This window comes from Oryzias melastigma, linkage group LG18 (genome assembly GCF_002922805.2).
Source record: "Oryzias melastigma strain HK-1 linkage group LG18, ASM292280v2, whole genome shotgun sequence".
Classification (NCBI taxonomy): Eukaryota; Metazoa; Chordata; class Actinopteri; order Beloniformes; family Adrianichthyidae; genus Oryzias; species Oryzias melastigma.
The window spans coordinates 432,379-445,744 of record NC_050529.1 but is presented as its reverse complement, the minus strand read 5'-3'; the positions used below and the strand labels follow the sequence as shown (position 1 = coordinate 445,744).

The window sequence follows — 13,366 nt, the reverse complement described above, 5'->3', positions numbered from 1 at the left end:
CGAGCTGCTTGTCCGAGGAACCGGGGGCGATGGTGTTGAAGGCGCGGTGCCAGGGTGGTCCGACTGGGGGAGGCGTATGGAAACGCGGGATCCCGAAGCGTGTATCGGAGCGTTGCATCATTACGACAGTCCGGAGTCCATGATTCAACAGCGTCTCACAAACTCGACATCGTATAGGACCAAGAAACAGGCTCCTGACCAGCAACAACAACAAACTTCTCCTCAAACGTCACTCCATGGTTTTTCAGTGACCATGGATACACAGGACGTAAACAGGAAGCGACTGAATCCTGGGATCGCTAAAAAACGAAAATGGGCATTCTTTCGAACTGTCAATCATTCTAAGGTAGTGGACTCTAGATCAAAACCCAAAGGGATTTTAGGAGGCCATTTAAACATAAGAAGCATCATGTCAAAAACAGAACAGATAAAACACTTATTACTTGATTCAGATTGAGACTACCTCTGTCTTTCTGAGACTTGGCTGTATAAAAATGCCCCTGCAGCAGCCCTCACCATCCCGGGTTACAAAATGTTCAGGAAAGACAGGGAATGTGCAAAGGGTGGTGGAGTCATGATTTACATTAAAGATTGCTTTCAGTGAAGGGAAATTTTTTGGCCTGATGTTCATGGACTGGAATGCTTAGGTTTGAATATTATCTTATCTTCACAAATGTCTTTTACAATCATTTTGATTTATCGTCCCCCATCATCAGATGGTGCATTTTATGAAAGATTTGAAAGTCTACTCAAAAATGACAACCTAAGGAAGGAAATTGTGTTAATGGGGGATTTTAATATAAACTGGGAGGATAAATCAGCAAGAAAAAATCTTAAGCGAGTGACTGACAAATTTGATCTTATACAATTAATTAAAGGCCCAACAAGAATTACCAACTCAAGCAGCACTCAGATAGATTTAGTTTTTACCAACCGTCCAGAAAGAATAATGAAGACTCACAACATGTTAGCCGGCCTCTCAGACCATAATCTTCTCCTTGTCGTTAGAAAACTATCAAAGAAAAGATTTATTTTCTCAGCCAGAGAACATGACTTCATTGGAATCCCCAAAAACCTAAATGAGGAGCTTAAGAAGGCTGTTGAGCAAACTGACTGGAATCAAATGTTACAGAAAACTGATTGTGAAAGAGACTGTGAAATATTTACAAAAACACTTGAAGAAACAATTAGACGCTTTAGCTCAAGAATCAAATTTAAACGAAATAAAAATCTGCTACCATGGATGAACTCTGACATTCTAAAATTAATGAAAGAGAGGGACCTAGCACTAAAAAATGCAATCAGAAATAAATCTCTTAGCTTAAGACATCTATTTACATCATTGAGAAATAAAGTGGTAAAAAGTATACGGAAGGCCAAAGCAGATTTTTTCATGACCATAATTGAGAATGCCGAAGGGGATTCCAAGAAAATTTGGAGAGAATTAAAAAAACTTGAAGGAAAAGACACAAAATGGAAAAAAGATTTAGAAATAAATATAAATGGACAAATTACTAATGATCCAGAAACAGTTGCAGATGCATTCAATAGATTTTTTATTGAATCGGTGTCCTCGATTGCCAGTAGTTTCAAATCTAAAGAGTTGTATTCTTGCCTATAAATACGACAGAGCCCATATTCAACATAACAAGTATCACTGAAACTGAAGTCTCACAAACAATAAGAGCATTCAAGTCTAACAGAACAAAAGATATACTTGGTATGGACACTTTTTTACTTAAAGAACTTGGCGCAATCTTAATAACTCCCTTAACAATCATTCTCAATCAATCTATCTCTGAATCCATATATCCACGTGCTTGGAAGTCTTCAGCTGTGATTCCAATCTACAAAAATGGAGACTCCATGCTGCCTTCAAATTATAGACCTATCAGTATCATCCCAACAGTGTCAAAGGTCGCAGAAAAACTCATTGCCCAGCAAATTATTTCTCACCTCAACAGCTCGTCTTTTTCTCTTCATCCAATGCAGTTTGGTTTTAGAGCTCAGCACTCGACAGAGACAGCTAACTGCTTTTTCACAGAAAACATAAAGCTTCTGTTAGATAACGGTGGTGTAGTTGGGGCTGTGTTCCTCGACCTAAAAAAAGCTTTTGACACTATAAATCATAAAAAACTACTGACCAAACTAACAAAATTCAATTTCTCCTCAAAAACTATAAAATGGATGGAATCCTATTTATCTAATAGATCTCAAACTGTTAGGATAAATCATCATCATTCCCCTCCTATCCCCATCTCTACAGGTGTTCCGCAAGGTTCCATTCTAGGGCCTCTACTTTTCTCTATCTATATCAATGACCTCCCCTCTGTTTGTTCCGACGTCTTTGTTCAGATGTATGCTGATGACACTGTCATTTATGCCTGTGGCAATAACACATCTGAGGTGGCTGAGAATCTTACTAAAACAATGGTCGTGTGTCAGAGTGGTTGGAACAGTCAAATTTGAGACTAAATGTGAACAAAACTGTTGCAATGTTCTTTTCTAAAACAAACCGTAAACATGTTCTGGCTGATGTTTCTGTGGCAGGAAAGAAAATAGAAGTTGTTGAAAAATTTTTAAGTTTTAAGTCCCAAATTCAAAATGTATGTAACCGTGTTAAGTTTAACCTGTCCAATTTTAGATTTATTAGGGCAAATATGTCACTGCAAGCTGCTACAATGTTTATGAATGCAATGATTTTATCACACATGACATACTGTCTCTTAAGGGCTGCACGGTGGCGCAGTGGTTAGCGCTCTTGCCTCACAGCGAGAAGGCCCCAGTTCGAATCCCGGCTGGGACCTTTCTATGTGGAGTTTGCATGTTCTCCCCGTACATGCGTGGGTTTTCACCGGGGACTCCGGCTTCCTCCCACCGTCCAAAAACATGCTTCATAGGTTCATTGGTGACTCTAAATTGTCCCTAGGTGTGAATGTGAGAGTGAATGTGTGTGATTGAGGTCCTGAGACAGACTGGAGACCTGTCCAGGGTGTACCCCGCCTTCGCCCATCAGTAGCCGGGTTAGGCTCCGGCACCCCGCGACCCCGAAAGGGACGAAGCGGTCTGGAAGGTGTGACATACTGTCTCACTACATGGTCTCAGGCAAACAAATCAGCATTAAAACCTCTGGAGTCACTTTATAAACGAACAATTAAAACACTGTATAAAAAACCATTCAGATATCATCATTGTGACATTTTACAAAAACACAAACTGTTAAACTGGGAGAATGTCATCAAGTACACAAAACTATGTTTATTTTATAAAATCATTAATGATATGTCATCTCCTCCACTCAACCAGTTTGTTAAAATAAGATCCATCTCCCAAAGAGTGACTCGAGGGTCCGTTCGACAGGACTGTATAGTTCCTTTGCGGAGAAGAACCTTCAGTCAGAGCGCCTTCTCCGTAACAGCAGCTCAAGAGTGGAACTCTGTTCCTCACGCAATCAGAGAACTCACCACATACTCTGTTTAAAAAGCACTTAAAACACTGGCTTATATCACAACAAACATGTCGACATTGAATTGTTTTAACTGCCTGCCACTCCCTGTCCATTCTATGCCACCTTTGAGTCTTTTATAATAGTCTTAATGCTTCTTACTGTGTGCATTTTATTATTGTTATATGTATTTTATATGTATTTTAACTGATTTTCTAACCTTTATTTTGTATGTATTTCTTTATTTTTTACTTGCGTACTTAACTGATGTTTTAAGATTTTTAGGTTGACAATTTTTAACACCTGTCCAGGGACTACGGATGAAAAATAGCTTTTTGGCTAACTCTGGCGTATTGCAGCGATGCTATTGACGTGCACTGTCCCTGTGAAATAAACTAATAAATAAATAAATAAATAAATAAATAAATCTTCACCTCTTTAAACAATGTTAGCTCCACCCCCTGATGAGGGAGCCAATGAAAACACACCCAGAGAGCATGGTGACCAATCAGGTTTATTAGTACAGTTTATTTCCCAGAGGACATCTAGCATGTGGGCGGGGCATTATCACAGGAGAGGTGGAGACTGCAGGTAGAAGCAGGGTCAGTCAGAAAGGTCACTGCAGCGGCGCTGAAGGTCAGAAGTGATGCTCTGTGGTCACAGCGGTGTCGTCTCCGTCCTCTTTGAACCTCTTCGCTGCCGTTACCATGGAGACAGACCGGTCCTTTCCTGTGACGGAGCGGAGGAGGAGTTCAGTGACGGCTCAGACGGCGGTCGGAGGACGGATGACCGGAGTTACCTGGACCTCTTCGGCGGCACAGAGACGCCATGAGCAGAGTGGAGATGAAGTACGGGCAGATGACCAGCAGGTGGTGAACCACGGCGAACACAGAGCGGCGAGCGGGGGGCACAGGAGGCGGAGCAGGATCCAGGAGGAAAACCGTTGTTAACTCGGGATTTACTGCAAATACAGAGATGAACGGACGGATGACTCTGACCAATCACAGAGCAGCTGACCTGATGGGACTTCCTGTTCCCAGACTATGTAAGAAGAAGACCATGACCTCTGACCCTGAGGAGCTCCTCACCTGAGACAGAGATCCAGCTGGATGGAGACTCTCCATGATCCCTGATGTGACACTTGTAGAGACCTTCATCAGACCTGGAAACATGCTGGAGGGTCATGTGGCCTGTAGGCTCAGTCCTGATGAGGGAGCCATCTTTATAGAAAGCAGCTGAGGGGTTGGAGGGAGGGGTCTTTGATTGACAGCTCAGAGTGAGGTCATGACCCTCCATCACAGGGAGGACAGGACTCTGCAGGATCACTGATCCACCTCAACACAGAGACAAAGCATTTCATCCATCTGCACACAGCTGCAGCAACACTAACTCCACAGTCTGATCTTACCAGAGACACTGATGTTAACCACCATGCTGCTGGCTCCTCCCCCTCTGGACTCACACCAGTACATGCCGTTATCCTCTTCGTACATGTAGCTGATGTTGCAGGAGGAGCCAGAAGCTTCTCCCCACTCGTCACACTGAGTCCTCTTTTTCTCCGAGGAGTTCCTCCTCAGAGTCCATCCTGCAGAGCTGTCGTCCTCACAGTTCAGAATCACTGATTCTCCTTCAAAGAACTGAGATCTGCTGGGACTCACAGTCACACCAACTGCAACCAGAAGTGACCAGAGGGTCCTCAACAATCAGAATTCACTCTGAAAAGAGACTTTTAATGCAAGTGTATTCTGAAAGTGACAAAGCATGATGCTTCCCCCTCCGTGTCTGACAGTTGAAGTCTACTTCCCTGCTGTCCTCCTACCTTCTGTTCCAGCACATTCTCCTCACTTTCTGATGTTTTGGGTGTTCTGATTAAATCAGGGGCCCGGTCATTTTGTAGGACGCGGTACCAGACGCAGACCAGGCTCGGGTTAGGGTACCGACCAGGACCCGAGGTTGAGTCCACCGTATCCTAACCCGAGCCTGGTCTGCGTCTGGTACCGCTTTCAGAACCGGTACCAATCTGTGTTCAGTACCAGGTTAAGGATACCAGTGCGGTCACGTGGAGAGTGAGAATGTGTCGTGTGTTCAGTTCTAGTAGTTCCTGTTCCTGACTGCGGTCCAGAGAAACCGTGTTCCTGAAACGTTCCTCTGAGGTTTCCTTCAAGGTCTCAGCTGGACGTTCAGTCAGGGATGGAAGTGGACAGAGGAGACCAGGGGTTCACATCAATAATAATCCCCAGAAACAATTCAGTTTTTTTCCTATTCTTTCAAACCTTCAATTCAATTTGGAGTTTATAGACACATTGTTTAGGAATACATTCATCTGTATTTGATTTGGAGATGTTCATAGTAATCTGATCCAGTTCACATACTGTAAATGTATCAGTGAAATAATGAGATTAATATCATACAGTGTTACGGATGTTTCAGTCTGACCACTAGGTGGCGATCACGCTAAAGCATGACACCTTATTCCAGAAGAAGAAGAAAGAATGAGGAAAAAACTGTTTTAGACCATAAATGATCACATTAAACAAACGTCCTTAAAAGAGATTGGAGAAGTCCTATAAAGATGTTCATTTAGTCAGTAATGTGTGTTTAGGTTAGCATTAGCGTTAGCATTAGCCGTCCTATGGGAAATCCCATCATACGTTAGCATCCAGCTAGCAGACTTTAGCTTCATGTGCTAAATCGATTTATGTCTTTTATGAATCTATTATTGATCTGTAAAAAGCGTTTCTTCCTCCATCAAAGGTTCTGGAGCTGACATGAGGACGGCTGCCGGGTCAGAACATGTTCTGGAGAAGGCCTCTGAAGGAACCGGGCTGACGCTCACTGACCTCGCTGAGAAGATCCACACAGCAGAGACGCCGCCGCTGCAGAGACACAAGACCGAGTTTCATCGTTAGGAGGTCAGACTCCTCCTCAGACCTCCTCACACCTCCTCGGGCCTCCTCACACCTCCTCAGGCCTCCTCAGACCTCCTCTGGCCTTCTCAGGCCTCCTCAGACCTCCTCAGACCTCCTCAGACCTCCTCACACCTCCTCAGACCTCCTCACACCTCCTCAGACCTCCTCACACCTCCTCAGGCCTCCTCACACCTCCTCAGGTCTCCGTACGGTCAGACGTTTACTCACAGAGGAGGAACAGCAGAGTCGTCCTCTTCATCGTCTTCATGGTCTGGAGTCGCTCTCCGTCTGAGATGAAGCCTCGGTCTCTTCTGAAGATGAGGAGGATGTGGTTTCCTCCTTACAGCAAACTGCTGAAACAGCATTATTTCTGAAGCTGCGTTTCATCCCATTTACCATCTGAAAGAACAAAGATCCTCTACGCTGCAGAGCTCTGACTTCTCAGAAAATCCGTCCGTTCAGGTGTAGAAAAGACGTTATTACAGAACAGGAAGTTTGAGTTTCTGTTCTGAGGAACTGCGAGGTGTAGTGTGTGTGTGTGGGGGGGGGGGGGGGGTCTGCTTTTCGACTACATGGACTCATCAAATGAGGATCTGTGAACCAGAGATCTTAAAGAGGAGGAGCAGTGAGGAAAACCTGCAGGCTGTGGTGAGGAGGAGGTGGAGGACTCCTGGAGGAGTTTCTGAGGAGGTCTGGACCGTGTTCATGGTTAGGGAGGAAACGGTCTAACGGTGCTGGGGGGGGGGGGCTTTTAGGGAGGGTGTTTGAACAGGATGTGGTAAGACTCAGCAAAGAGATGAGGAGAAAATAAACGAAAGAGAAAACCGAGATAAACTGAAGTCCACCTTGATGTGTTTTCATTATTATAACGATCATACAGACCAAATCTGTGGTTCTCCAGGACATAGTTTCTGCAGAGCGGTAGCAGCTCATCAGAAATTCACCTCTGACTGTTGGTGCATCATTTCCCATCATCCCTTTGTGCACTCTCCCTCTAGCTTACAGCCCCTTTACCTCGCATTAGCGATCAGATCCAGATTCAGGCCAGGAACACGAAGATGTTCATGGATCTGTTCGTCTGCAGGCGGATGCCTCAGAATGGGGCGGAGCATGGAGACTGTGGCCCCGCCCAGCGTATTTTCTACAACACAAATACGACACTAATGTGAATAAAGAACACTCAGAAATGTAGTTTAATCTTAATTTTCTCTATTTCCTCCATCATCAAAAAAGCCACAAGAATGTGATAGAAACACCAAAAACACGTTTTCATCAGAGCGGAGTTTAGAATAAAAATGTAAAAGACAGAGAGAAGAACTAAGGAAACATGTGGAACACTGTGGGAGAGGAGAGAGGGGCTATTTCTCATTTAGTCGATTCTGGTTATTATAACTCTCTTAGTGCAACATTTAATTTGGTCTGCTCATTGGAAGACTATAAAAATAATCAATTTCTTGTTTAAAATATAATATTCCAGCAACATTCTTCAGAAATGAGACCTTCTGTGTGGGAGGTTTATGTTTCAGTGATAAATGACTCATAAACACGTTTTTCGAGACATTTTAAATAATCTATATTCTATAATCATATATCACTGATTAAAATGAGAGTATATTCTGTAGAACTACAACTCCACAGAACCTAAAAGGATACGAACATTATATCACATCCTGTCTCTCACAAAGCTAAAGAAACAGTTTCGTTTTAGGGGAAAAAGTTTCTCCAGCACCGCTGATGACGTCACAGACTGGAGGGAGCCGCCCACAGTCCCGCCCATTGTATATTAGGGCTCTGGCCCCGCCCTCCGTCGCCAGAAGTTCGGTCAACAGCTCGCCGGAGCCGCAGCGTCGGTCGGTCGGTTCCGTGACCGTCGGTCCACTTTCAGCTGTGCTGATGACGGAGCGGAGGTTCGACTGAAGATGGACCTCCTCTGTGTTCTGGTTCTGTTCCTTCTCAGCGTCGGCGCCGTTTCTCCAGGTGAGAACTTTGAAGTTCAAACTTTGAACTTCGGGAGGCGAAAGCAGGAAGAAGAACCCCGATGTTCCTACAGAACCGCAGGCCGCGCGGGGTGAGGCGTTCAGGGACGCTCGAAGATTCTGCTGTCAGACACGTGAAGAAGAACCAGGAAGATACGAATGTTCTGGACCGCTGGGGAAACTCGTTCTTCTGGTTTCTTTCTGCCATAAGCTGATTATTTTTTTTAAATAAATTAAGAACATCAGGGTCTGTTCCTCTTTTATTTAAATTCTATATACACGTGAACGTAAATATATGAAACTTCCTTCGTTTGTAAAGATTCAAAGAACTTTTCAGAATGTCCTCGAATCTGAAACTATAAAACCTGTCTGAAAAATATCTAAATACTAACTCCTGGTGCTCTGAACTCTTCCTCATCTTCATCATTTTACTTCCTGTTACTGGACCCCCCCCCCCATTCTCTGAACCGTCTGTGAATCACTTTTTGTTAATAAAGTTAGATTTAAACAAATGAAGAACAAAGAAAGCTGAGATGGACTAAACATCAACAACACCTTAAGCTCCGCCCTCTGCTGTTACAACCATTAGGTGATTCATTGATCATCTCTATTGATCCAATAAAAGATCAGTTTGTTCAAACTAGAAGAAAGGAGAAATCAGGTTTCTGATTGGATGGCTGAGCTGTCAATCACTCTTTAATCTGAACAATCACACTGGAGAACAGACGGATTCTAGAGGAATCATCCGGGTCTTCTTTGATGTTTACGGTGGAGCTGGAGGTTTCTCCTCATTCTCCTCCTCCTCCTGTTACAGCTCCTCCTCCTGTAACAGCTCCTCATTCTCCTCCTCCTCTAACAGCTCCTCCTCCTCCTCTAACTCCTCCTTCTCCTGTAACAGCTCCTCCTCCGATAGCTCCTCCTCCTTTAACAGCTCCTCCTCCTCCTGTAACAGCTCCTCCTCCTCTAACAGCTCCTCCTCCTGTAACAGCTCCTCCTCCTGTAACAGCTCCTCCTCCTGTAACGGCTCCTCCTCCTCCTCTAACAGCTCCTCCTTCTCCTCCTCTAACACCTCCTCCTCCTCCTCTAACAGCTCCTCCTTCTCCTCCTCTAACACCTCCTCCTCCTCCTGTAACAGCTCCTCCTTCTCCTCCTCCTCTGATAGCTCCTCCTCCTTCTCCTCCTCCTCCTCCTCTAACACCTCCTCCTCCTCCTGTCTCCAGAAGTCATCATCACAGCTGAACGTGGACAGAACGTCTCTCTGACGTGCGGCGCTCCACACCTCCATGGAGGCGGGGTTCTAGAGTGGAGGCGGGCCGACCTGCAGGAGGAGTACGTCTTCAGGGCCCGGCCCCTGGACTCGGACCTGCAGCATCCGTCTTTCAGGGACCGGGTGTTTCTGACGGAGGACGGAGGCCCGTCTGTGGTTCTGGAGAACGTGGACATCGGAGATTCTGGAACGTACTGGTGCCGAGTCCTGCAGGAAGGAGGCGGCGCTCAGCCGGACTCCGGACCCATCAGCACCGTCCAGCTGCTCGTGGTTCCAGGTGAGTCCGAGGAGCTCCGTCAGAACCAGAGTCGGACCTCTGACAGCTGATTTCCTGCAGAGCTGGAGCTCATCCAGGCGGAGAGCGGGCAGAGTGTCACGCTGCCGTGCCGCGCCGAACACGTGGACCCGCAGGTGAGCGTCACGTGGAGCAGACACGACCTGGAGCCGCAGGAGGTGCTGCTCATCCAGGGCGGGGTGGTCCAGGGTCAGCACCCGTCCTTCAGGAACCGCCTGGAGGTGGGGCGGTGGGCGGAGCTCGGAGACCTGTCCGTCACTCTGAAGAACGTCATGCCTGAAGACTCGGGGACGTACGAGTGCAGAGCGGTCCAGAGGAGCGGCGCCCGCAGGAGGAGGTCCAGCTCGGACCCCGACCCCATCAGCAGCGTGTACCTGTCCGTGTCTCCTGCAGGTGAGCGCCTCAGGTGTGAGTGTGGGTCAGAGCTGAACAGGTGATGCAGAGTCCTTCTGCTCCTCAGCTGCAGGCTCCGCCCACAATGGAGCAGCAGAGGACGGCCTCCCCCTGGCGCTGACCGCCGGAGCTTTCACCGCTGGAGCGGCGCTGGGAGCGGCGGCGGCTGCAGTCCTCGCCGTGTTCCTCCGCCGGTCTGGGAAGCAGAACGGGATCCCTGGACTCCAGCGCGAGTGTGCGGTGGTCTAGAACGGGGCGGGGTTTGAACCCTCGTGGATCCTCCGCCGTGTTTGTTTGGCTCCTGTGAGCCGTCAGGTTCTGACCAGAGTCCAGCGGGTCGACTGGAGCTCCCGGAGTTCTTTCAGCAGAACCTGCAGGACTGTTAGAGGGGGAGGGGACCTTCTCGCCACAATAAAACGATGCGTTCATGCTCCTGTAGACATGACTGTAATCACTGTCAGGACTTCCTGTAATCACTGTCAGGACTTCCTGTAATTATACTCAGAACTTCAGATTTTCACATTAAAAGTAGAATTTTGTTTTTCTAGAAGCTTTTATTTTTGTATCTGTGTGGACTTTTATTTTGAAGGTTTATAGTATCTGCATCAAATATTAAAGCTTGAATGAAGTGATCCTGACTCTTCCTTTCAAAGTGATGCTGTGGAAAGAACCTTCACAATAAAACAAAAGAAGACTTCAGAATAAAAGTCTGAACAGGAAGTGAAGGAACCGCCAAACTACAGCAGAGGAACCAGGAGTCACTTCCTCTTCCCGTTTCCTCTGAACCCTCTGGAGAAGATGGTTTCTGTAGAACCTTTGAACACCTGGTAGACCTTTACCTGGTCCTGCTGGTCCACCTGGAGTCCACCTGCAGGACCGAGCTTGTTGGAGGTCACTTCAGGAGGAGGAGCCTGAGGAGGAGGAGGAGCTTTCTGGGAAACGGTGCTGCCTCCTCTAAACATGACTTCTTGAGAGCGTGTGGGGGGAGGGGGGGGTCATGTATGACATTCTTCAGGCTCCGTTTCAGCCCCCCCCCCCCAGAGTGTTAGACAGGGACAGCTGACGACCTGAGATGACCTGAAGGGTCCTCAGGAGGAACTTGTTTGAGGAAACAGAAGGAGCTCAGGAACTCCAGCAGAACCAGTTCCTCCTGAGCTGGAGACCGGATCTGGATTCTGGTTCTCCAGATCTTCTCCAGCCTCAGCGCTGAGGAGTCCACGGACTCTCCGCTGGTTCTGCTTCAGACTCGGAACTGCAGAAGCTCCAGGTTCTCCTCTGGGGTTGATCCTCCTCAGAGGAGGTGTCATGTCGCCACCTGCTGGTGTCCAGCCTGAACTGCACCAGGGATCCTTCACAGGAGCAGCTGTCCTTGAGGTTCTGCTGAGGTTCTGGTTCCACAGACAACTTCCTGTGTTAACCGCCGACTGTCTCCCAGCAGATCCTCCTGCTTGCTCCTCGGTTAGTGCAGCTCCTCTGAAGCTCCTCCGTTTCTCCTCGTGTTCTCCTCTGAGGATCCAGCCCTCTTCAAGTTCCTCTTCTTATGTTTGGCTCTTGCCTTGCTGGAGTCTGCATCTTCATGCTGGGTTCTGGTCTCCGGGATGACCCTCAGCTGGACCACTGACCCACTGGTGTCCTGGATGACGTCTGCTTTGGTTGATGGATTCTCCTCCTCCTTTGGTTTCTTGATTCTTCACTCCTACCTGGAGATGTTTCTGCTCCGCCCTCTGGCTGTGGGTGGAGCAGAAAGCCCGACTGAGCTTCTGCTTCACCTCTGAAAACAGCAGGATATCTCCTTGACCTGCAGCAGGTCCTCATATGCAGTACTCCTGTTTGTTCTGGTGGTGTTCTGAAGCTGTGGTTCGGATCAGATCAGATCAGATGAACAGGATTTCCTCAGAGCTGTGGACCTTTGAGGAGTCCAGGAATCAGCTGATTGGAGATGGTTCTGAGAGGCATGGAAGACTGCCACCTGCTGGAGAATGAAGGGAGCATCTGCTGTGAGCTGAAGATTATCTGATGATTATCTGATGAATATCTGATGATTATCTGATGATTATCTGATCCTCAGACTGCAGGAGGATCACTAACTGCAGTGAGAAGCAGCAGCTGTGAAGTTCATCAGGAACATGAGGATCTAATGAAGCATCTGAAGAAGATAGATGGGAGGTGCTGCACATCCTGGAAATGTTTCAGGTGAAAGTTTCCTAAACACAAACACTCACCGTGTAACACAACTCGAAGCAGCTGTTTCTGCTGATTCAGATGTTCAGAGAACTACAGCTGAACAATGGAGTAGTTACTGCTGGGATTACAGGTGTGATTACAGGTGAGTTAGCAGGTGTACCTACTTCCAGGTGAGTTAGCAGGTGTACCTACTTCCAGGTGAGTTAGCAGGTGTACCTACTTCCAGGTGAGTTAGCAGGTCATGTTCTGAGTTGCAGTTGTGCATCAGCTGCTGTTCCTGACCGATGAAGCAGCAGATCATCTCTCCATGTCTGTGTTGGTCTGTCAGTATTCTGTCCTCCAGCAGGAGGCGCTGCAGTGACAGCAGAACTCTGTGTATCTGAACAGTTTCAGGTCTGAACTCTGTTGTGAGTAAAATGTGTTTTTTCCCTTTCCTCTCGTCTCCGCCCCTCAGTCTGTCTGAGGTTGAACATGGAAATGAGATCAAACTTTAGATTTCAGATCTATGATTTTAGTCAAATCTCTCCTCCATAAATGCAAATCCACCAACGCTGAAGCAGTTTCCAGTGTGGGATATAAACGGACCGTTCCACCAGGAAGTCAGAACATGTAAAACTTTATTGAGACATAAAAACAAACAGACGTTTTCCTGCTGGACTCTGGATCTGTGGTGATCCAGGTTCTCCTGAGCGACTGTCTGCGCTCATTTTAAATAAAGTTTGGAGAAAAAAAACTCACTTTCCTGTTCGATCAGTAACCCCCCCACCACCACGACCACTCTGGTTCTGCTGGAGGTTCTGTCTCCACTTCCCTTCCTTCATTCCTTCGAATTCTCTGTGATCCGTTTGTCCCTCAGAATCCGAACTCAGAGATAATCCGATTCATGGATTAAACATC

At 46.9% G+C, this 13,366-nt stretch overlaps 2 protein-coding genes across 3 annotated transcripts; one reads left to right on the top strand and one right to left on the bottom strand.

Moving 5' to 3' along the window:
- Nucleotides 1–3,943: 3,943 nt before the first annotated feature.
- LOC112141507 (protein turtle) lies at nt 3,944–8,219 on the bottom strand. Of its 2 annotated transcripts, XM_024264659.2 has the most exons (8): nt 8,084–8,219; nt 7,369–7,495; nt 6,583–6,753; nt 6,286–6,321; nt 4,854–5,114; nt 4,534–4,779; nt 4,245–4,406; nt 3,944–4,174 (listed from the first exon to the last, which is right to left on the bottom strand). In XM_024264659.2, exons 3-8 carry the CDS (start codon nt 6,620–6,622, stop codon nt 4,083–4,085), a joined length of 837 nt encoding a protein of 278 aa, XP_024120427.1. In that variant the 5' UTR covers nt 6,623–6,753; nt 7,369–7,495; nt 8,084–8,219; the 3' UTR covers nt 3,944–4,082. The 2 variants fall into 2 exon arrangements, with proteins under 2 accessions (XP_024120427.1, XP_036072557.1); XM_036216664.1 differs by lacking the exon at nt 6,583–6,753.
- Nucleotides 8,147–10,917, top strand: LOC112141504 (neural cell adhesion molecule 2). Its single transcript, XM_024264656.2, has 4 exons — nt 8,147–8,331; nt 9,551–9,874; nt 9,935–10,285; nt 10,353–10,917. Exons 1-4 carry the CDS (start codon nt 8,274–8,276, stop codon nt 10,532–10,534), a joined length of 915 nt encoding a protein of 304 aa, XP_024120424.1. The 5' UTR covers nt 8,147–8,273; the 3' UTR covers nt 10,535–10,917.
- The last annotated feature ends 2,449 nt before the right edge of the window (nt 10,918–13,366 follow it).

What these genes read in the sequence shown, in the direction of transcription:
- LOC112141507 (XM_024264659.2), bottom strand. Translation starts at nt 6,622, where the DNA reads ATGAAGACGATGAAGAGGACGACTCTGCTGTTCCTCCTCT. An exon ending in GGTTAACATCAGTGTCTCTG is followed by an intron (nt 4,780 to 4,853) that starts GTAAGATCAGAC and finishes CTCTGTGTTGAG; the next exon opens with GTGGATCAGTGATCCTGCAG. An exon ending in GTGCCGCCGAAGAGGTCCAG is followed by an intron (nt 4,175 to 4,244) that starts GTAACTCCGGTC and finishes GCTCCGTCACAG; the next exon opens with GAAAGGACCGGTCTGTCTCC.
- LOC112141504 (XM_024264656.2), top strand. Translation starts at nt 8,274, where the DNA reads ATGGACCTCCTCTGTGTTCTGGTTCTGTTCCTTCTCAGCGTCGGCGCC. An exon ending in CGTCGGCGCCGTTTCTCCAG is followed by an intron (nt 8,332 to 9,550) that starts GTGAGAACTTTG and finishes TCCTGTCTCCAG; the next exon opens with AAGTCATCATCACAGCTGAA. An exon ending in CCAGCTGCTCGTGGTTCCAG is followed by an intron (nt 9,875 to 9,934) that starts GTGAGTCCGAGG and finishes GATTTCCTGCAG; the next exon opens with AGCTGGAGCTCATCCAGGCG.